Raw genomic sequence first — 23566 nt, 5'->3', positions numbered from 1 at the left:
CATAACTCATACATAACAATACGTTGTGTCGCTATAATGATTCAATGCTTAACGCATTACCATCGAGAGTTATCGCCAGATTGCTTCAGCCGACTTCTTAATTTTAATTTATTGATTCTTTTAAGCAAATTGATATTTTTCCATATAAGGGAAATGAAATAACCAGAGGCGCACCGCTTCCAACTTCTCCAGTTGGACCCCATTTATTCCTGTCTTACCTTTTATGATAACCGCTGACTGATCAGAAATGCTTCAGGAAACCTTATAGGCCCATTGTTCGCTGCATTACTCGACTCGACTTACGCGCAAGCGTACTTCTCATTTCACCGCTACTATACACCGTCTCAGTATCTCTTTGAACTACACTGAAAGCTACGGGGCACTTGAGCAATCAAAGTACCCGACGTACCATTGGCGTCAGTGGGCGAAGTATCATTCCGTGCCTGTGCCACGCCGCTGTCACTTTTTAAACAAAATAATGTGCTTGGAATGTTAAGGAACAGACAACTATTTATGTAGTGCTTGTCTATATAGTAAACGTATGTATATCTGCGACATAACCGAAATCGAACCGATTAATTCTATTGCGTATATAGTGCTCGGTCCACGTTTAGCCTGTGGCAGTGCCTTAGCACGCTGTGTAGCTTTCGCTGAACTGCAGGTTCATTTTGAGACGTAGTATATATTCTATGGTAATTTAGTAATATTGTAATTGAGTAATGATGTAGTAAAATGCAACTAATTTGTTATTTATGCGTTTAATTAATTAAACAGGTTTGACGTCTCAAAGCAACATTTGGGTCGTAATATGGAGCAGCCAAGTACTGCGCAGTGACTAGGACCATCTGGCCGCCTTTCAACGTGGATGTACCTAAGTCTTGGTTCAGGCGTAGGAAGCAAGCAGTTTAGGTAGTTTGCAGGCACTTAATTAGATCGAACGACGCATGATACGGGTAACTTGAGATTGCTGGCAGAGCCCATTGTCACGGCAGTGGACAAATATATGGGATGATGATGATCATGATGCCGACGAAATCCGATAGTACACGAGAATTATTTCCATCACGCCACTTATTCAACTATACTGTCGCCGCGGCCACTTGCTGCACCCGCCACCTCTAGGTCAGAGGGGGCAAGCTATAGATCTTGTCTACGTTTGCATTCTCTAGCGCCGTCGAAGGCTTGCGTTCCTCAAACCTGAAACACCCCAACTAACCCAGCGGCCCGTTCTATACCTACAGAGCGACCTTGGCGGATGGGTGACTCAATGAAATGTTTTATTTTTTTGCTAGTTGATACAGTGACCGACCTGATTGCCTGCGTGGCGCCGTTTTCCATATGAGCCCGTTCCTTTGGATCTGGGTATGAGCTCAGCGGAAACTCAAAAATACATTTACAGTAGCGAACTTACGGCAGTGTGGTGAGATCAAATTAAGAAAACCGGTACGTACCTTTTACTAACATTGTGAAGAACTGCACGATGTAGCTTGCGAATTCGCCGGTTCCTTCGTGCATTCTCCACTATCACATTCGCAGAAGCGTGTTTTGAATGAACTTGTTCGTACGGTTACTGGCTATAACTCCGGCTTCTCTCCAACTCTATTTTCTTTTTGCAAGCATATTTATCCTTTTCTTTTCAGGACCTCAGGGCAATGTGAATGCGAAGAATCTCAAGTCCTCAACAAGACATGGAGAGTGCGATGCCGGTCTGAAGTTTTGTATGTACTTGACAGAGCGTTATATCGTCCATAACTGAAAGAAAAAACAAACAAACAAAAAGAAAGCTCCAGCAGCATTCATCTCACGATGACAGTCGACTTTATTAGTAGAACGAACGCATAAACGGTCATTTGTCTTTGATTTTCAGTCAACCATAAGAAATTCAGGCAGTTACAAGCTTCTAACGACCACTGGTGTCAATACGATGCTGAAAAGCAAATTATCTGGCTATATTGAATGATTTTAATAATCCAACCCTCCAGTCCTTTTCTGCTTATATGCAAAAAAAGGAGACACTATGAATTATACAAAACTTCCATAATGAAGTTTTTTGAGTAGCATTAAGCCGATGCGCAATACTTTTTTGAGGGACGTACATACTCCTGAGAATTCTTGTACGTTACAATACGCGCCGTTTAATCATAACTCAGAATCGATTACGACGAAACATTCGTCGCGGACGTAAAGTTAGATGTTCGCGGAACTGTATGGAAGTAATTTAGTTATGGACCTGACATCAGCTTTCGATAAGGTTGACAATAATTTGATTTACACCATTGTGACTTCGGACCATCACATAATGTTGCTTCTTCAACTGTATTTATAGGCAAAGTGAAGCTGTTTTCACAGTAGCAAACATGGCGTGACATGAGGCGCTGTTACATGAATAAGGTGCCTTCAGCACCTGACTTACAATAACAAAAAAAAATAAAGTGGGTTTTTAACATTCGTGACATGACGGTAGCATATCATCTGCCTTTGGGACTCGGGAGGAAATATGGGAAATAGAAATCGCTGCCACTCTCGCATGCAGTCGATGTTTTTTGTCATGTGGATTCTGCGCCGCGCATTGTACAAACAGTAAAGGCAGACACCAGTTGCGTTCGTCATACGAGGAGGTTTTAATTGTGATCCAGCCAACATCTGTATCTCATACACGCTCTCAAATGCACCAGATTCAGAAGGACAACATTTACTCTTGTGTGGGAACATCGGGGAGAACGTTTACTCGAAGTGTACAGCATATGTTCAAGCAACTTTTGTGAGTTGAACACGACGAAAAGAAATCAGTTGCTCGGTGAAATTGCTTATTATTAGCTTTTGTTCTTTTCTTTAGCCCTAAGTGGTATACACGTACATGGCGTACGTTTAGAATGATTTCTATTGAGTTGCTTTTTTAAGATAATTCTTCGGTGAAACATTTGTTGTCAGAAAGACTGGAAAACACAGATTACGACGTGGTGCCACATTTTGTAACAATATTTACAGCCTAACTTTCTTTAACACATAGTGTGGACACGATAGACAACAATATTTTATACAATACACGCTATACAGAAGAACAAATTGCGATATTTCAGAGACGCAGAAAGAGGGCGTGGCAAGCAAAAAAATAAAAATGGAAGTCAGCACGACGTAACACAGAAGGATAGGTGAGGCAAAATTGTTGTTTTTTTGTCTTCTTCTTTCCTGCTGCCAAGCACTTTCGGATGTGTATTTTTTTTTTTCTCAGTACAGAAGTACAAGGAAAAGCTTCAATACGCGGAAAGCTTGGAGAAGGTAGTGCAGGTGTGAGTTAGAGGTTCACTGTATAAGTAAAACACTGCCGAGAGCCAGTCTGTGCGTAAGATCAGCTTCGCATTATTGTGAAGATTGCACAGCGCCTCTTAAGTTATATTTACAGCTTTATAAACAAAGACATTTAAAAAAAAATCACAGCAGACTTTTTTTGCTTGTGAACAGGGCTCTTCGTGTGTGGGTTTCTGTTCGCATGGCAATGTTTACGACCAGCCGCATTATTGCACTCGATGCAGGACGAAACGAAACTGCTGGAAGGTGGGTTTACAGAATGGCTGCTCTTAACTGCCTCGTTTCACAATCGCTGGGAACACGTTTGTGAAGCCGGATATACTCACTTCCGGCACGAACGTATATACTGGTCTACATACAACGTGCGCTGGAGAAATGTGCTTATCATCACCTCATGCGCGGTCAGCGCACCAAGTCACAGCTCAAAGACTCACTCCTCAAACTAGTGAAAAACTTTTTTCTTTTCTTTCTCGGAGCAAAGTCGAGCGTATGTGTAGCCGGCGACCCGCAACGCGCAATCTTGTCTGGCTCCGGCATCATCAAAGACAGGAGTTCGCCATGTCGGAGCCACGCACCTTTCGCATGCACCGGTCGCTCTGCCATTCTGGTCTCATCCCCCGTGCCCCGACCCCCGATTATTACGTTCAGAGAAACGGAGTGCTCAGGCTGACGCACACTGCCGAAATGTTTCGCATCACTCATTGTCTTGCAGTCAGCTCAGCTGGTAGTACTCGGGCGCCGCGTACTCGTTGGCAATGTTCGTCAGAAAACTGAACTCGTTGGAGCCGCACGAGCCCGGTCCCGAGTATCCGTTGGAATCACCGTAGTAGAAACTGTTGAAGTTGAGGTCGGTGTCCGAAGAGCTCTGGCCGTTGTAGTGTTCCGGCGACGGGTTGTAGCTGGTCGCCGCGTTTGTGGCGCTGCCGTTCTGCATCTCGTAATAGTTGGCCGGCGCCTGCTGGTATGGCTGCTGCTGCTGCTGCTTCGCCGAGGGCGGCGCGTACTCGGGAGTCCGGCTAGTGGCGGGGTTCGAGGAGCTGCCGTTGCAGGCGATTTCGTAGTACATGCCGGAGTCGCCGTTCGGCGAAGCCACCATGTTACTCGATTCATCGGTGGGGTAGCACTCCGACGCGCGGTAGGTGTAGGGGTAGCCGCTGCCATCGCTGGGCCCGCTGTATTGACCTTCCTCGATGCTCTCAGCCTCGCTGTTGTACGGGGCCGGGCCGTAGCCTCCGCGCGCGTACTCTTGGCCCGCGGCCCTGTACTCGCCCACGTAACCTTGGCCTGACGCCGTGGCTTGATTCATGCCTTCCATTCCGTACATGTACGGCCTTTGCTCCGGGGACTGCTGGTGGGTCGGCTGCTGAGTGCTGGGCTGGACCTGGGCCGCCTGGTGCTGCGCCTGGCATTGCTGGTGGTGCTGCTGTTGCTGGTGCTGAGGCTGATGTTGCGATTGTTGCTGGTGCTGCTGCGGATGGTGCGGCTGGTGCTGCTGCGGCGACGGCTGCTGGCTCTGCGCGTGGTGCATCTGCTGGTGGGCGTCCATGGCGGTGCCGATCATTCCGGCGTGCGTAGGAGCGGCGGTGGCGGCGGCCGCGGGCACGTAGCCGCACGCCTGCGCCGCCGCGCTTCCCTGGTGGTGGTAGTACATGGGCCCGGTCGCCTTGTAGCCGTGCGGAAGCACGGCCACGTAGCCGTTGCCGGCTCCAGGCTGGGGTCCGACCGCGGGGCTGGCGGCCGGCGGCGAGCGGTAGGCGGCCGCGCAGTACGCGCCGGGCTGGCTGCCGACGCGGTGCTGGGGCGCCGAGGCGCTGCTGTAGGGCTGCTGCTGCGCGGCGATGGCAGCCGGCGCGGCGCGTTCCTGCTGCTGGCCGTAGTGGTTCCCGTACAGCTGCGCCGGCAACTGGCACTTCGGAGAAGAAGCCACACGCGCGCTGGGACAAGGATAAGTGGCGGCCGAAGGGCTGGCCGCGTCCAGGGCGCACAGGGCAGCGGCAGCAGCCGCCTTGGCGGCGGCGGCTGCGGCGGCGGCGCGGGCGGCGGGGCTGGCGGCACGACCCAGCGGGCTGGGCCGCTCTCCGACGAAGCCGCCCTCCTTGCCGGGCGTCGGGGTCTTGTCCGAGCGGGCCGGCGAGGCAAGCCCGAGCACCGGGTGCAGGTGGCCCTTGGAGTCCGAGTCCGGCTCGGAGCCCGACGGCGAAGACGCGGCCGCCCTCGCCGCCGGCGGGCAGCAGCCGTCCCGAACGCCGTCTTCGGCGCCGCCGACCTGCGACGGGCTGGCCACGGGGGCGACCTGCGGCAGCCGCTGGTCGCCGTCGGGCGCCTCGCCCTCGGAGGCACCGTCGCCGCCGTTGCCCTTGTCGTCCTGCTTGCTCATCATCGTCTGCCGCTTGTGCTTCATCCTCCGGTTCTGGAACCACACCTTGACTTGACGCTCGGTGAGGTCGAGCGACGCGGCGATCTCGATCCGCCGAGGCCGACACAGGTACTTGTTGAAGTGGAACTCCTTTTCCAGCTCCAGAAGTTGCGTGTTGGTGTAGGCGGTCCGCAGACGTCGCGGCATTCCGTTTTCTCCGTTTTCTGCGCAACGAGAGAGCAATAAATATACGTAAGTCACTGCGTATAACTGCCAACGTAATCAGACAGAGTAATATAAGAATATTTATAGGTCTTAGCCGATTAGGTACAGGGTCTGTCCTGCAAGTAATGCCAGTGAATTTATTGTGAAGCGACTGTACATCGGAGCGAGGTCTAACCGGTTGAAACTGGTAGTGGGGGAACCCAGGTAAGCAGCGCTCCGTCGCTCACTGTGCTCCTAGCAACGGAGAGTGTAGGACGAACCTGTGTTAGGTATGGCCTGAGGCCATGGGCCATACGTCATCCTCTTCCCGTCTCAACGGGGACGGGCACCGTGGGTGCGATGTCATCCCCTTCCCGTTTCAACAGGGACGGGCACCGTGGGTGCGACGACCTCCCCTTTCCGTTTCAACGGGGACGGCACCGTGGGTGCGACCTTATCCCCTTCCCGTCTCAACCGTCGTGGCGTCGGGCGTGCTTACCTCGTCGCTCACTCTACCCCCTGCGCCCGAGCCCACGAGCGCCGGAGAGGTCATTCACTCTTCCGCTCCCCTCAGATTCGTCGAAAAGAGAATCGACTTCTCCTACCCGTGCCTGGTATTGCAGGAGGAGGGGCCTTCTCTCTGTGCCTGTCACGTGTCATCGACGCAAGCAAGATCCCACCCACACAATTGTAAGAGAGCCTATTTAAGGGGCCCCGAAATGTACTTGTGGGAGAGAGACGATATACTTCATGCCATGTACTTCATGCTTGTTACTTCATTCATTTCTTATTTTCTTTCAACTACCATAGAATAAAACAGTGCAAGTTTCGCACTAGCAAAACGTCGTCTCGCCCTTGCTCGGTCGCCATGGTCTACCGGAGGCCTGCAGCTCGCCGACAACGCTACGCTACCCAATAAGAAATGTCGGTAGAGCTTCGAGAGACAGGTCGCTTGCTGTGGGATCGCCTTCAAATGTAACAAGCTGGTTGCTAACGGAGGGATCGCGCAGAGGGACACAACAAACCAGTGGCAGGCGGTAGGATCACCCTGAGGTGCAACACCTGCCCGTGAAAGTTTTTTTTTAAATTCTTGTGCAATAAAAAATTCAGCGCTCGTTAGAACAAATATTTGCAATCAAGCTTTACGTGAAACTTAGCAAAACCACTGCGGAAACTGTTACTATGCCCAAGACTGCTTACAAGAACATGCCCTGTCCGATCGGAAAGTGTTTCGGTGGCACAAGGCCTTTTTGGAAGGCCTGGAAGAGGTCGACGACGAGGACTGCGCCGGACGGCCATCCACGACCACCATGGCCGACAATGTGACGCGAGCGAGCGAACTGTTGAACTCAGACCGACGATTAAGTGTTCGTTTAATGGCCGACATGTGAAACATTGCGAAAACTCAAGTTCATAAAATCGTTACAAGCGATATGGGCATGCGGAAGGTGCGCGCAAAAATTGTTCCAGAAGTGCTCACTGACGACCGTCGCACCGCGTTGAAACGTGCCAAGAAAACCTCGACATGTGCAAACGTGATCGAAAATTTTTGGACAGCGTCATTACAGGTGACGAGATTTATGTACTTGAATATGACCCCGAGACGAAAAGGCAATTCTCGGAGTGGCACACGCACTCGTCCCTTCGCCAGAAGAAAGCCAGGATGACCAAATCAAAGGTCAAGATCATCGTGATCTTCTTTTTTTTTTTTTTTACAGGCACGGACTAGTTCATCACGAGTTTGTAGAACCTGGAACCACTGCGAACTCCAAATTTTATGTGGGAGTCCTCAAATAACTGAAACGCAGTGTTCAACGCATACGGCCGGACACCGCACACGACTGGAAGTTGCATCACGCCAATGCGCCGGCACACAGTGCCTTCATCGTCACCGAATAGCTGCTTAAAGCAGGGGTACCAACGATCCCCCAGCCCCCATACAGCCCATACTTGGCTCCCCCCTAATTTTTTTTTTGTTTCCACGCCTCAAAACACCCCTGAAAAACAAGCATTTTGGGACGGTGGACAGGCTCAAAGCAGCTTGCACCGCAACATTAAAAGCCATTCAGGAGGAGGACTACCGCAACGCATTCGAGAGCTGGAAGTCTCGCTGTAGCCTATATATCTACGCAAAAGGAGAGTATGTTGAAGATTTTTAACCACTTGTAACGATAAATTCAATAAGTGAATTGAATAATTCACTTAACAATTCAATAATTAAATCTTAAAAGCACCATTTTTTGTAATAACACATAGTGAATTACCCAATATGTATGAATTTACTTTTACTTGTGTGACTCCTATTGTGTCTACGACGATGCGGTGCCAAATTGTGAATGGTTCTTTATTACTTTCCCTTGTATGTTGTAGTTCATACTTTTTGATTTTTAGACAGGCTTTGTGAGCCAAAGCGTGTTGCTCGGACGCATTCTATGTATCTCTTTGTTGTTTTCTTCTCCATTCCTGTAATAGCCCGATGAGGGCTGACAGTATCAATAAATGAATGAATGAAAGTGATTATAAATCGCTTTACTGACATTATTTTCAGGACAGACCCTGCATAGGTAACTTGTTTGCGACAACGACAAGCACATTTTATGAAACCATAGTATAGTTAAGATTTTTCTCTTAGGGCCCGTATGTTATCATCATGTTGTGTCGCAACATTATCAGTTTTGATGTTTATTGTTATTGTAAGCGCGAAGCGGCGCTCTCGTTCTTTCTAGCGAGACTACAGGGAGGTGTTAAACAGCTCTATAGTCGAAGTGTCCACACAACGCCACAGCGCATGACGTAGTCGTCCATAAAACGATTGCCCCTTTTCTTTTTTCTCTCCAATTCCCCCTTTATCTCTTTCTAGCCTTCGTGGTATCCTGCGTATACAGATGTGCTGCTTTCAGCGTATTTTTTTGGTTAATACCCCCATCTACAGCGGACGTGAGGAAACTTAGCAACAGCTGCAGAGTTTGCTCCACAGTTCTCGTTCCTGCAGCACCCGAACCCTCCTGTTTCTGTTTTGCCGCATTAGTTGGGATCCTGTTAAAAATCGCGAGGTGAAAAATTAACGCGTGGTCGAATTGGACATGCAGAAAGCTCGAACCTACTGAAAGAAGAAAAAAAGAAACGCACAACTTTCACGGTGAAAAAAGAAAAAAAAAGAAAAAGTGATTCCTGCACCCCTCGAGCTCGGTGCAGCTACGGTTGGGAAGCGATTTTCGACCCAGCTGGTGTCGCTTGGCGTCCTTATTCACGGCGAGCAGTGAGCAGCGTAGCCGCAGCGTGATAGAAAAAAAAGAAGTCAGGATAAAGAGTGGGGCGGAAGAAACATTGGGGAAAGGCTGAAAGTGCACCTGGTCCCACGTGGAGCTCATTCCCCCAGAGGCCAACGCGGAGGGCGCTGCGCTGGATGTGTTTAAAAAGTTAACAGAGATATCGAAAGAGGCTGGTACAGTTCTTTAGCGACTTTCTTTTTTTTTTCTTTTTAGTCGGGAGAGCACCAGTTGAAACAGAAAAGAAGGAAATAAATTTGCGTAGCATAGAGAAAAGATGGGGGAGCAAACGAAAGAAAAAAAAAGAGATCTAACCTGGACGGCAAATTATGCGCAGAGCGCTTTTGGCGCGAATTCCTGATGCACGCAGAAATACTCTCTGGCTGTAGCTTTTCAGTGGGCTTCCTCAAATGCGCATTCAAAAAAGAATGAAGCGGCTGAGAGCTGCTTTCTGGTGTTTCATCTTCTATGGTGCTTGTTTGTGCAACCAGGAATGAAGAAACGAGAGGTGAGAGTGACAGAGAGAAAGAGTGAACGAGTGAAAGAGAGCATGGAAAGGGCGAAAAAAAAATCACTCCAAACAACCACAGCGTGAACTCAAAAACCAGACCGGCCTACGTTCGGGCTTGCTAGCTGTTTTTGTTTCAGGCTGCGCCAGCCCTATTTGCATTCACACGACGTTGAGTTCCCTAACGACGTAACGATCCTCCCGAGACGACAGAGAGAGAGAGAGAGAGAAAAGGAAAAGAAAGCCAGGAGCGAAGAGTGAGGGGAGAAAAGAAAGAAAAACAGAACGAGCGCCTAAAATTAAGAGGCAAACCGTAGAATGTCGATGCAGCGGGTGCCAGCCATCTCTGTTCGTGCGTGCGTGCGTCTGTCTGTTGGGCGTCCACGCCAGAGCGGATCGGCGTATCTGACTTATTTCCAATGTGCACGCACACAGCGTAAAGCGCTGCACAACTTCGTTTCGTTTCTCTCGGCAGAGTGAAGAGGGCCAGGGTCCACCCTCACAATTCCTTTCCCCTACCCCCCACCACCCCCTACTTATCCTTGAAGAAGATGGAGAGAGTCAGAGAGGGAGGGAATTAAAGCGCCGGTAAGGCAAACTGCGAGCGCTAGAGAGCGTAGGAATCAGACGAGATATAAAACAAGTCGCGAACTCGGCGCCGACAGTGTTGAGCGAACAAGTCATGAGAGGGAGACACACACACATGCGCACGCGCCCGATGCAAACGCACAGACGACTAACCTCCTCCCTTCTTTAACCATTTTTTTATCTCTCTCTCTATCTAAAATTACTGCGTGAGTAGCGAAACAACCATGACACCGTTTTGCTTCTCTCATTTATCCACGCCTTACTTCACTTTCCTTTCGTCGTGCTCTCCCCCCATTTGCGTTTTCTTTCTTTTTCTTTTCCGGCTTAGCGCGCCTTCTTCTCTTTATCGTTTCTTTACTTTTTTTCGTGACCTCCTCTCCATCGCATTTCGTCTTCGTCCTCCGAGGATTATTCGACTCTCCTTCTAAGCCGATTGCTCAAGGCGGCCGCGCCGAACTTTCATTTTCGAGATCACTGAATCGAGCTAATTATCGTTTTCATTAGAACTTTCACCGGCGACGCTCCGAGAAGTGGGCGAATCTGTCGCTCTACGCTTATGGCACGCCCTCCCTGCCCGGCGAGCCGCCTTCTCCTCCGCTACCCATACCTACTTTTCTTTTAACTGTCCGGTTGCGCGAATGCTGAGTCTAGAAAAAATAATAAGAAGAAAGGCGAGAAAGCTCTCGTTTATGTCCGCGAGACTCTCGCAATTTGTCTCGAGAATCCTCCGCCCAATCCACTTCATTCCAGTTAAGTGTACATAGCGTTCGTTCCTCTCCTTTATGTTTTTTTTATTTTCGTCTCTCTTTTTTCATTTCAATTTCATACCGGCTGCTTCGTATGCACGCTCTTTTGTCCTTCCATTTACGGCAGGCTGATTTCTTAAAATCTTGCTTCGTTGCCACCACTTAAGCTTTTGTCTGTTCCATATCGCTTCTCTGTCCTTGCTTCTTCTTTTTATAAGGGGCACCGGTCTTAGCATAAGAAAGCTTCAGAGTTCATCGAGAAAATCGAGCGACTTCGACGACAGCATTTTCTTACTGTCCACATTCGTAGTTTTGTTCTTCTCGCGCTAACCCTTTACTTTCCTCGTAGTTTCTAACCTTCTAAGCGTAATTTCTCCCGCTTCTCGTATGCTCGACACTTTCTGGACCTGTTCTTGCGCGAGTGATTGCCACCACGTGTTAGTGCGTCAAGTAATCAGCCCCTCGACATTCATACCTTTCTTTTTTTACATATACACTGTGTTTTCGCTTACGCTTTAATATTCTTTCGCCGGTGAAAGCGTGCGCAGCTGTTGCTTCTCGCTCTGCGCCTTCGTATGACGCTCTTCACGCACGATGTGCCACCTTATACGGCGATTGCACAGAAGAAACGAAGATTACCACGCATCTCGATCCGAATATAGAAAAAAAAAGAAAAACGGTGACAGAGTTTTTCAACGGGCTTCGAACTTGTCTTTGCCAGTGCGCGAGTTCTTCGTCGCGTATCTTTTGTTTTTGTTTTGTAAGCGATGCGAAAGACGAGACGCTTCACGGCGCGCGGACGCGCGGAGCGCGAAAGAAAGCCTGTGTTCTTCAGGGATCGCAACCCAATGATCGGTGGGCGTAAGCATCGAGAACCCGTGTCCGCACCCTTGTACCGGGAGGGCCTTCAAAAAGGAAACGGCGAGCGACAGCTCCGAGAGAGCAGAGTGCGGAATAAAAGGTTTTGGGCGAGCGAAATAAAGGATAGAAGAGAGAAACACGTACACACGCGCTGGTACAGAGACGTAAAATAAAAAAAAATGCAGTAACAGCAAGAAGGAGCGAGAAGCGGGTTGGTCGTAGGGTGGAGGAAGGGGGGGTGGGCAGCACAGAGGGGGGGGGGCGAAGTTTCGTGGAGCGTGAACCTGCTAACGCGTCTCGGTAGTTTGAAGCCGCCGCCGTCGTCTCCGTGGGGCTGCACTTCGCCGCCACCGCCGCTGCTGCTGCCGTCGTTGCCGGAGGCGGGTGGCCCCCCTCTTTTTTCTTGGATCGAAAGCAAATTAAATGCCCTCTTCCCTTCTTTTCCGTGCGCGCGCGCTGCCCCGAGGCTGGTTTCTCTGTCTTTTGACTCTCGCCTTTTGTTTCGAGCGCGCGCGCCTCGCAGACCCCTTACTTCAGTGGCGATAGGCGGCCGTCCTTCTTCTTGTTTCCCCCCTTCGGCGTCAGCGGGGAAGGCCTGCCAGTCAGAGCTCGGCGCGTACACGGAATCAAAGAAGCACAAGATGAAGAAGAAGAAGGAAGCACGGGGGTGGGAGGGGAGGCGAGACGGCTCGTGCCCCGAAGCAGCAGCAGTAGCGCCCCGCGCTCTCGAGGCAAGGAAGGAGGAGGCCCCGGGTTCTGACTCCGACCGCGCTCACGGCCGACTGACTTCGGTCCATAATGAAAGTAACGATTTCTAGTACCCAGTCAGATACGCGCGCCGCCCGAGAGTTAGCCGGTCGCGCGGCCGCCTTTTGCCCGGAGTTGCTGCCGTGGCAGTTGGCGGCCGGCTATTCTGCAGCCGCTGCCGCCGTTCGCTGCTATTGCAGCGTTCCGCGCCTTCTGTTCTAACGGCAGCGGCTGTGGCGGCTGCGGGGTGAAAAGAAAGAACGCGCGACGGAACAGAAATGCGTATGACTGGGGCGGCCCTTCCTCGGGCGGCTGCGTCGGCGGCGGGCTGTCTCGTCACGCGGTAACCATCGAAAAAGAGCGAGGTCGCTCGCACGAAATGGAAGGCGGAGAAGGAGGCCAGAGGGAGGGGCAGCTGGGGTTGGGAAATAGGCGAAGAAGGCTTTCGCTAGGGATGACACGTCTGAGTCAGCGCCGTGAAATTGACTTTCTTCGGGGCTGGTCCGGACAGAGAGGTCCCTCTCTCTGGCGGGCGCGACTTTGACGCAACTCGAGAGGGTGCGGTGCTCCGTGTCGCGAGCTCGTCGCAGTGGCCGACTGGGATTAAAAGCGGCGGGAGCGGCAAGTAGCCAGCGTTTGACTTGTGTGTGGACATGAGTCTGAGTCCTTGGCGAGGAAAACGTTAGTCGTTCTCTCTTTGTTGGGAGGAGATCGTACTTCGTAACAGCGCGACTAGAAGTGCAGATGTTTTCACAATGTCAACATGGAGAATGGAAGCAGTTCAGTTGGGTCCCTGTGCTTACTTTTTCTTTTAAAAAAGATGTTCAAGTTTGTATGTTCTTGGCTAAGTCAGTTAACGGGCTTTTCCAACTACAAGAGCTCTCAGACGAGTCACCACGCACGTAACGATTAAAAAGATACCTCTTGTGGAAAAACGCGGAAACAGCCTGAATTTTAGCGCCTTCGCTGCTCAGTAAAGAAATCGCATTATTAAATCAGTAGTCAGAGTTGTTGACTGTTGCTTATCAACTTTTTGTAGGGACTTGGGAAGTTACACAAAGGTCAACGGATGTAATCGGTACGGAATGAATCCGTATGCGCATCTAGCGATGTATTGAAATATACAGTTTCGATGTAATTTTCCAGTTTAGCACTAGGTTAGATAGGGGCCGCGCCTGATGTTCTGGCGTGTCCTCACACGGCTATCCGTTTGTCGGCCCGGGTTTCCTCTGGCCACGCTGGCTTGGTGCCAGGAATGTAGGAGCTGACTCTGCCCTTGCGTGCCCGCAACTTTCGCAGGGTGCCTTTCACGCAACGTTCACGCAAGCAAGGCACTGAAAAATTAAGCTCTTTTGTGGCTTCAGCGTTTTTGCGTGTATTTGCGACAAAGGAACATTTTCGGCAGTACAAGGTGTGGGATGTCAGAACAGTTTCATGAATCGGAAGCAGTACACCTTATTTTCCATTTCCTTTTTTTGTTTTTGTTTCTTAAGTGAGCTCAGTCGGAAAAGGAAAAAAAACATCATTCTGTAAACATTAGGGTGCGTCCATAATTGCAATGGCTTCGGTGTAAGAGAACAAGCCGAGTTGGGACTGATTCGTCACACCATGCAAGGTATGCTTTAAGCGCAGGCTCGAAATACACCTTGTAAGTTGGAAGCGAACATACTTCATTAGAAAGCTTTTGCAGAATGTGAAATATATTCAGCTTACTGAACTCTGTTCTTGAACTGTGCCGACATGTTTACCCTTGACGTTCCTGCCCGAGTTCTAATTCTCAATGGCCCTTGCTTCACTTTTTTAAAATTTAATTATTAATTTGAAGTGGTCTTACGTCCCTGCATTGGTCTCACAGTAATGTATGCACAGTTTGTGTGTACGAGTACGTGTGCGTGCGTGTGTGCCCTTGTAATCAAAGATGAGATCAGCAGAGCATCTCACTATGAAGTAGGAGTCTGAAAAGTGACACTTAACTTATGTTGGTGCGAGAATTATCCCGAATGAGATAGATCTGTACTTGTCATGTCATGGATTCTCTTAAGATAAACTTCACAACAACATTTGCAGAAATCGGCCTTCTGATAACACTGCAGATACCAGTACCATTGTCGTTCACAGCGCCTATGTTATATTGCCTTGTGTATGACAAGCGTGAAGGATTTTCTTTGGCGCGCAAATACGCAGGTGCACTTATCGAATGACGGCTCATGGCTGTGCCCTTTGCTCTGGCTCTCGTTTTCGTCCTTTAGAGCGTGCTCCTCCGCAAAATGATACTAAATGTGGCAAAAACAACTTCACAGTAAATGTAATAAAGACGTGCGAAGCACGGCAAGTACGACAACGAACGAACGAACGAACGAACGAACGAACGAACGAACGAACGAACGAACGAACGAACGAACGAACGAACGAACGAACGAACGAGCGAACGAACGAACGAACGAACGAACGAACGAACGAACGAACGAACGAACGAACGAACGAACGAACGAACGAACGAACGAGCGAGCGAACGAACGAACGAACGAACGAACGAACGAACGAACGAACGAACGAACGAACGAACGAACGAACGAACGAACGAACGAACGAACGAACGAACGAACGAACGAACGAACGAACGAACGAACGAACGAACGAACGAACGAACGAACGAACGAACGAACGAACGAACGAACGAACGAACGAACGAACGAACGAACGAACGAACGAACGAACGAACGAACGAACGAACGAACGAACGAACGAACGAACGAACGAGCGAGCGAGCGAGCGAGCGAGCGAGCGAGCGAACGAACGAACGAACGAACGAACGAACGAACGAACGAACGAACGAACGAACGAACGAACGAACGAACGAACGAGCGAGCGAACGAACGAACGAACGAACGAACGAGCGAACGAACGAACGAACGAACGAACGAACGAACGAACGAACGAACGAACGAACGAACGAACGAACGAACGAACGAACGAACGAACGAACGAACGAACGAATGAACGAACGAATTAATCCATCAATCAGTGATACCGTTACTGAGTTTACATTTTTTCTTTGATAGATTTAAATACAGTGAAATGACGTGGTAATTCGCTCACAAATGCTCGAATGAGAGTTGAGCAAGACAAAGCTGTTAAATACGCGCACAAAGTTACTGACTGAGATGACGCCGTCTCAAAAAAAAAAAGAAAGAAAGAAAGAAAGAGTGGTATTAGCGTTGCAACTTCTCGTCCTCGGCTGACAGGTCTAGGAACACAAAACTCGTGGCTTGCATTTGAACACTAGTACCCTCCTGCTTATGACGACACAACAAGCTAATTCAAGCGAGAACGGTAGTCGCGACAAGCGGGTCGAGGGGTTGCAGCTGTCCAGGACTTGTCATTGCTGCGAGCCGCTGTTGTGTTGTCATCTCGCAACTGAACCTGACAACAAGCGAACTGGAAACAGGCAGAAAGAAGAAGAAGAGTGAGAGTGCCGCGGTGCAGGCGTCGAGCTGAGTTGGTGGCAGTTTCCGAAAATGTGAACCACCGCCGTCCCGCGTAGCGCTGCTTTATTTAACATTTCTGGAAGGAAGACGTCAGAACACAACAGAAAAAGGACGTCATGGCCACGCAGGAAATACGTGCGGGTGACAAGCTTTCAGCTAAAGCGTTGGCAATGCCAATTTTTTTGCGACTCGTCACGCGCATCATGTCCAGCCTTTTTGTTTCCTTTTGTTACTTTTTTTTGTGCAGCGTCATTAGTACAACGCGATGCGTTGGTGTCTTTTTGTTTACGGCTCTGGTGTTCAACCTTATCTCTCTCTCTCTCTCCCTAACATTTTCATTTCAGGAGTCAGCGTAGTTGTGCAAGCGTCAAGATGTCTTAAGAGTAAAAGCACCATCACCACATTTAATATTTGCGACTTTCTACATCTGCAGCGGAATTAGGCGCGTTTGCATTTTAAATGATGCCACAAAAGATCCATGAGACAAAACGAAGTGAAAAACTCATGTCAACACGCGACAGCTATAATAAAAGTTTCTCCTTCGTTTTACTGTTCGACACCGTTATTATTACGTTTTTTATAAATGTGAAGTAGAGACGTCTTTCTTCACTGGTCGTGCTGAAAATGAGATACATTGCAACTGCGGTGGCTATCAGCTCAGTGACAGCAACAGTGTTGAGGAGCCATAGCTGCTTCCACGGCCGCTGTTTGTGGTTTGTCGCTGTTCCGTGAAAACAAATCGGCGTCACACTTACCTTTATGTTCAGATCCGCCAAGAGCAGGAAGTATTTGCTGTTTTAAAAGGGGTACGTAAAAGAGGGCAAACATGTGTGTACCAGACTTCCTACTTTCGGCACTCTATAGCGTTCATAGCTCCTTGCAGAAAGGGCATGTCCAGAAAATGTAAAAAGACAGCAGCAAGTTATTACCGCGAGTTAAGGTTAAAAAATAATTTTTCGAAGTGATTGATTCAACGTGGGAATATACGAAAGCGTTAAAGAAGTCGCTTTAAAGCCTGAAATGCTTCCCCCAGCACTTGCGAAAGTCTCGATGCGTATCTTTATCTCTAACAAGATCGAGTAGACGCGGTGGCACCACAGTGAATACTTCGTTCCTCAATTACAGCAACTCGTGTAGCGTGGTAACCACGTCCCATTGGCAGCCGAACCCCGTCAAGTGCATTCGTCGAGGTATCTTCCCTCCCTTCCCTCCCGTATAGGGAACAAACCATCCCCAAAGGGGTGCGCACTTCTCCGACGTCGCCGCAACAGACACAGTTCATTCGCCCGCCAAGCGCTGTCGCGCTCGGGCGATCACCGCGGGGTCGCTGTGGATGTCAACCGGGCAAGCGCGTTTACACCGGCGCGTAACCACGCGTAACCGCGCATGCGCTCTTGGCGCATTACGTCGCGGAAAGGCTCCCGCTCCTTCTACCTGTTTCCGGGTGGCGGGGCACGCAGAGGGATCGGCGCTGCGGCTGCGACGGCGCCTCAGATTTCCGTGTCAGACTCACGCGACGCGGGCGGTGCTGGCACTGTCAGCGCCTCGCGGCGCGCGGGCCGCGGCCCTGACAGCCGCGCGCCCGGTTCCATCCATCTCCATCAAAGTCAGCGAAGCCCCGGGTCTCCTCCGGCTCCTCGGATGCGCCGCTGCACCCGGGGCCGGCCGCACGGACAGACAAGAGAGTTGGGTTTGCCCACTCTCTCCCGTACGCACCGTCTCAGCGAAAATCCGTACACCGTTGCACAAACTGCGGAGCTGTCCCTACAGCCAATCGCGTAGCGAAACCACGTAACTATTGGCATGTGTCTATTGGCACACGTTACAAGCGATATACCGTGCCACATTTGGCTGCCGCAATCAGCCACCGCGATGCGCTGGTTGATCGGGGGTTGATCTTATCTGTATTAGTAAGCGCTCACGGGCATTGTGAATTCGATTCTGCTTTGAGGGGCGCTACAACCGTTCGTGAATGGGAGACACCGTGGCACGCTTGCCTGCGACGATTAACCAGCGCACGCGCGCTGGCTGATCCAGATCGCCCCTCATACGTATGCGCTGATGACCATTGTGAACTCGTCCCTGCATTTCGGCTGAAGCTAGAACCGCTGCCCTCCGCTGCACTGCACGGTTTTTGGTCAGACGGAGCGTGATCTGGCAGCAGCCGCGCACTCTCCCTCTCTCCCAACGAATTGGCCGTCGTGCGTGTGCGCGTGTATGTGTCTGTCTGTCTGTGTGCGCTGGCTCGTCCGATCGCGTCAGCCTTCCTTCCTCGACGACGTCGGCGCCGTCGGCTTCGTCGCTGCCGTCGCGGCCACCGGCACTTTTCGGGCAGCCCTGCCCGCGCGACTTCGGTGCCCGCGAGGCCAGCGTTATACTCGCCGTCAGTGGTGGTGGTGGTGGTGGCCCTCCCTCTGCGGACGAGGACGCGTCAGCCGGGCTGTCAGTTCACCGCAGCAGCAGGAGCAGCATGAAGCAGGCTCGGAGAACGAGATCATCTTTTATTTTCTTCTTGCGCGCCGTTGTTTCGTTCCATTCTTTTTTTCCTGGTCCACCGTCTCCCATTAGCTTTTCCTCTTTGTCAGCGCTATAGTGGTGTTCTAGGCACATTCCTCTTTGGAAAAGTAAAGGTCCGAACTCTTACTTGTCCGCCCGGCGCTGTTCTACGAAGCTCGGTTCATCTCCAGCGCGTCGGCGGCGGAAAGGACAAAAACAGCTGTGCCACTGCGGCTGGTATAAGCCGTCTGCAGTGGACGTTATGTCTCCCTTTCGTCGCTCACTTATCGGACGTGACTTCGGGCTGGGAAGATCGAAGTGTGCGATAAGGCGGTCGGCACATAGTTTATGTTCACTGAGAGTCTATTTTAATCTAATATGAACCGTTTGTTATTGTTCCTTCTTTAAGGACAAAAGAAGAAAAGAAAGGTAATCTTGCGTGGGTGTATACCCTCCAATAGACGCCGGTGATGCGTTCGAGCAGTCGCAGGGAAGGTCACAGGAAAGTGGCCTTACAGGCGGGAGAAGGAGCGAGGTTGTGTCGCTCTTATTTACGCCGAATGTTTCACTTCAAAATATGCACCTCTATGAGTGCGCCTTATAGCTGCGCGCCATAAGGAAAAGTCACTATACTTGGCCAGGCAAGATGAAGCAGCCTTTCACGTAAGGCTCGCGTCATAATGATGACTTTTGTGACGCTGGATGCTGTTGACGTGACCAGGAAGTTCACGCATTTGCACAACCATGTCGGTATTTGCCTGCGGCTGAGTCATAACCGCATCCAGGATAAAGCGTTAGGCTACTGGCAGAGACGATTCGATACGGTTCTAGTCCATCTAATTTCCTATTGACAGCCGCTTTTCTGTGAAAATTTTGGTGCTCGTTTGCTGCGTCAGCGCTTTGTGTGGAACGCCGCGCAAAAGATGTTTGGGCGTCTTGTTTCCTGCTCAAAAATTGGATGATAGGCATCGTGTAAGACGAGAACACAAGATACCTTCACCTATGTTAGAGCTACACGGGAATAACGGTAAACTCAAATCCCGACAGACCCGTTATAGTGTCCCCGTGCATCCTCCCACGTGCACTCAGTGCTGACTCTCTTGCTCCTTCTATTCGCTATTTTCGTTACCCCCAGTGTAGGGAACCGGATTGGTTCCACCCAGCTGGTTGACCTCCTTGCCCCCCCTCCCACTCCCTCCTCTCTCTCATTCCAGTGCCAATGTCGCAACAGGGTAATCGCAGTTGTGAAATTTCGCCAGCGAGAAACCCCTGCGATATGAGATGCAATTACGGGCTCTGGTATGCATATTTGGCGCAAGATGGGCAAGTTGTCTGTCCTAGCGAAGTTATTGAACAGGCATTCCCCACCGCCTCTACAATGAAGGATCTGCATAGGTCGTCTGTATAATCAAGAGACAGAATGCCCCTGCAAGAGCCTGTCTCGAGAACACCATGCTCATTCTGTGGCACTATGTAATAACGTTATCTAAAACGGCTGCTTCTGAAGTAGCAATGTGCGTGAAGGATTAACAGTACTCTTCTTAAATCGGGACATGATATACAAGGTATGATATAACATGATATGATATGACATATGATATGACAGGTAGTATGACATGATATACAAGGTATATCATGTCGTGATGTGGTTGTACATGTCTGTATCTGACCAGTGATGAAGGCACAGAAGCGCTTACAAAAGATATCCCCTATAGATTCTTACTATATATCATACCTATAAAGCCGATCATCCTATATATGTCACATTTATGGACATATTTACCTCCATCTCTCCTACCATGCATAGGGCAAACGCTAACAAAAGGTATCCTTAATACATGGTCATTGCATCAATTCGTAACCTGGCCCTCTGTTTTGGAAGCAGGCAGAGTGAAAACAAAAACGCAATGTCTTGCCGCTTTCTATTTTGCCAGCTCGTGGAGTCTTATTATGCATTAATTCCTTATGCGACATTGTGTGAATAGCTCACTTCGGAATACGAATTATCGCAACCTTAAGTGAGTAAAAGGTGACCATGCTTCTTTCTTTTCTTTTCTTTTTGGGGGGAAGGGGATGAGTAGGCGAGAGAACAAGTTTATAGAAGCAAGCAGAAAGCCCTGGATGAATCGAAAATGCGATTAGTATATGTTCTCACAAAAGCTTTACCGGAGTTTCTGCATAGATCCGCGGATGCAGTGCTCAAAGCTCCAGAGAAATTATGAGAGAGGCACCGGCATGTAGAAATTTAGGACGATCTCAGAACCTTCAAACACGGTTCAAAAGAAAACACCTTTAAAAATGCATACAACTTTAAAATTATTTGAATTGAATATATCGCCACTGACTTTCCAGACGCAACGCGCTGAATATAATATCCACGAACCTTGCAATCTTTGAATCGTGAAAGGTACGTGAAAGGTACCCAACATAAGCTTTAATATACAAGTCTATCATGCACCATTAAGAGAACACTGTTTTGATGTTTGATGTTATAAAACTCAGTGAAACAACACTAAGCGTACGTCTGCACGAGTAAATGTCGAGATTTTCTTTAACTTATTTCCTTCCCAGAAAAGGACTGAAAACGTCCTTAAGAATTCGGTTTTTAAATGCATGCCTTTGATATGCACAACGCTAATTAGCGTATTCTAATGAACAGGACCGTACGGATTCACGTTAGCAAAACCGCGCACCGCAAACAAAGTCTGGCCAGCAGACCCTTTCCCCGCACTTCGCATCAAAGCGAGCTGTCGTGTTAACCTCCTCGAGAGCTGGGAAACAGAGGACGACTTTCTGCGAAGCAACAGTTCGTCTTCGCGGGGTTCGTCTTCCGAGAAGCCCGTATCCTGTCTTGCAAAAAAAGCAAACTCGAACTTGCCAAGTGATCGGAGCGGCGAAATTTTGACATGCCTCGGTGCCGTCTATTTCGAGATCGTGCTATCGCGGCGTCTTTCTTTCTCTCTTTAGCCTCCTCCTCCATCCCTTTCTCTCGCTTTCTTACTTCAGTTTCACTTCTTTTATCCTTGCTTCTTTTTGCACGTTCGTGTCAATCCACTGTTTCTTCTTTCGCTAGGAATGCTGTCTCGGCAATGCGGTCCTTGTCCGCTGTCACGCTGCCGTCTCCGCGTTGGTTTCACCCGCTTTCGTTTTCTCACATACAGCAGCTCCGTGTCTCCTCACACAGAAGACATTATGCGACGTTTGGCCCGTCACTCTTCGAGCCTGAGGAAAGCCCTAAGGCAGTATTTCCTTAACCATCCATTTCATCTCACCGCGCAAAGTTGTATTAACTCAGCATATCGGTGTCTCCGTAAGAAGAACAACAACAAAAAAAGAAATGATGCTTTATTAGTGGATTTCATGTTACACGAATGCGGGCCTGCCGTAGGCCATCACGCGATATTTTCCCAACGCAATGAACTGACACTTCAAGTCCCGAGTCTCGTGAAATCTCATCTAGTAGGGAAGAAGCACGAAGAAAACAGAGAAGACGCAACATCACATTTCGCTTTACGCCTTATAAGCTCGTATGTATATGCATTCCGGGGTGAGTGCCCGTGGCGCAAGACACTGTCGGGCAGAAAATTTGTTATGAGGGCGCCTGCGGAGGTGTCGACGACGACGGCAAGCGTGTAGCAGCTGCGCCGGCAAGAGCAATATTAAAAAGGAAAGAAGGGCGTGAGAGAAAAAAAAAGGAAAGCATGGGTACGCTCATAAGACAAAGAGGCGAAGCACCACCGGTGCAAACAAATTTTTTTTTTTCGATACGCTTCGAAAGAGAAGAAAGGCAGGCATGTGAACGAGGGAGCAAGCTATAGCTGTCTCAGAAGCGAAGACGCAGGGAGGCCAGACGCTGAGGAAGGGGGGTGGGAGGGGGAGGCAGAGGAGAGAGGGACACTTCATTACCGTCTTTTTGACACGCCTCGGGAAAGGCGATAAGGTGAATATTTGCATTCGCGCGACAGAAATCTCCTGAGCGAAACTCCCTTCCCGAACATCGCTCCGGTGCGCTGCCGAGCCGAAGGCAAACAGATGTTCGCCGAGAAGAAGCCTCGAGACGGCGCATTAAAAGATCTTACGCGCGGCGACGACGGGACGTCGAAGGAACCGAGGCGGCGTCGACGAAGGGTAAAAGAAGCGGCGCCGCTGGTATCGTTCGAAAGAGAGAGAAGGCAAGCCGGCTGAAAATAGTCAAAAACAGAGGCGCTGAAAGTATTGAGAAGCGCGTTGGAGAGGAAAAATAAACGGGAAACCAGGGTGGCACGCATATTCTGCGGCGCTCCCTGCTGGCGCTGCTGCTTGCTTTTTGGGGAGGAAGCAGAAACACACATCTGCACTGCGGGATGGGCAGGGGAATGAAAACGAAAATGTTCGCGAGAGATAACGAGGCAGTCGTGCCCGATAGGCACGCATACACACGCACACACACACGTATATATGCGCCCCGGCCGAGCATACGTTGGCGCGCTCGCTAAGAGGATTAAAAATGGGACTTTTTAGCGAACATGACGTGAAGCCTGACGTGAAATGTTCGGGAAGCAGGGGCGCGGAGGGAGAGAGTGCGGCGGGTGGCGGGGGTGTGGGGAAGTGGAATAGGACTATAGCTGCTGCGGCAGCAAGCTACAGGCCCGTCGTGTTGAGAGACGGGGGTGAAGCTCCGGGTTTCGCTGCCTCCCTGCTGGCTGTTTCTGCTGATGCTGCTCGGAGCGAGGAAACAAATGGAATCGGCGCCAAATGAGTCCTCGTCGTGTCTTCGGAGCCCACCCTCGCTCCATATATATCTCCAAGCGGTACAAGGCGCTGCGGCCGTGTCGGTGCCACTGGTGGTTCGTCGTATCACAGGCGCCTCGACATGCTCTTTGGTATTATCAATATTGCGGAAGACAGCTCCTTTTATCCCATTGTGTGGAGCCAGAAACGAGCTATGCACATTCGCGACACTCCTTTTGTGACGTTTCTCATTTTAACTTTTTCCTTCCTTTCTTTCTTTCTTT

The 23566-nt window shown here is 49.9% G+C and overlaps 1 protein-coding gene and 1 long non-coding RNA gene across 5 annotated transcripts in view; one reads left to right on the top strand and one right to left on the bottom strand.

Annotated features, from left to right (window-relative positions):
- Positions 1–2197, top strand: part of LOC135896423 (uncharacterized) — a 657092-nt gene extending 654895 nt beyond the window's left edge. For both annotated transcript variants that reach the window (XR_011513927.1, XR_011513926.1), the window contains one exon: positions 1641–2197. This is a non-coding gene — a long non-coding RNA (uncharacterized lncRNA). The remainder of the gene's footprint in view (positions 1–1640) is intronic.
- Positions 2198–2491: 294 nt separating this feature from the next.
- Positions 2492–23566, bottom strand: part of pb (homeobox proposcipedia) — a 263759-nt gene continuing 242684 nt past the window's right edge. For all 3 annotated transcript variants that reach the window (XM_070537020.1, XM_070537018.1, XM_070537019.1), the window contains one exon: positions 2492–5889. In XM_070537020.1, the coding sequence (XP_070393121.1) occupies positions 4022–5889 (1868 nt within the window). In that variant the 3' untranslated portion in view covers positions 2492–4021. The remainder of the gene's footprint in view (positions 5890–23566) is intronic.

The sequence above is a fragment of the Dermacentor albipictus genome, chromosome 4 (genome assembly GCF_038994185.2).
Source record: "Dermacentor albipictus isolate Rhodes 1998 colony chromosome 4, USDA_Dalb.pri_finalv2, whole genome shotgun sequence".
NCBI lineage: Eukaryota > Metazoa > Arthropoda > Arachnida > Ixodida > Ixodidae > Dermacentor > Dermacentor albipictus.
Note: the sequence above shows the minus strand (reverse complement) of the source record. Positions and strands in the feature narration are given on the sequence as shown.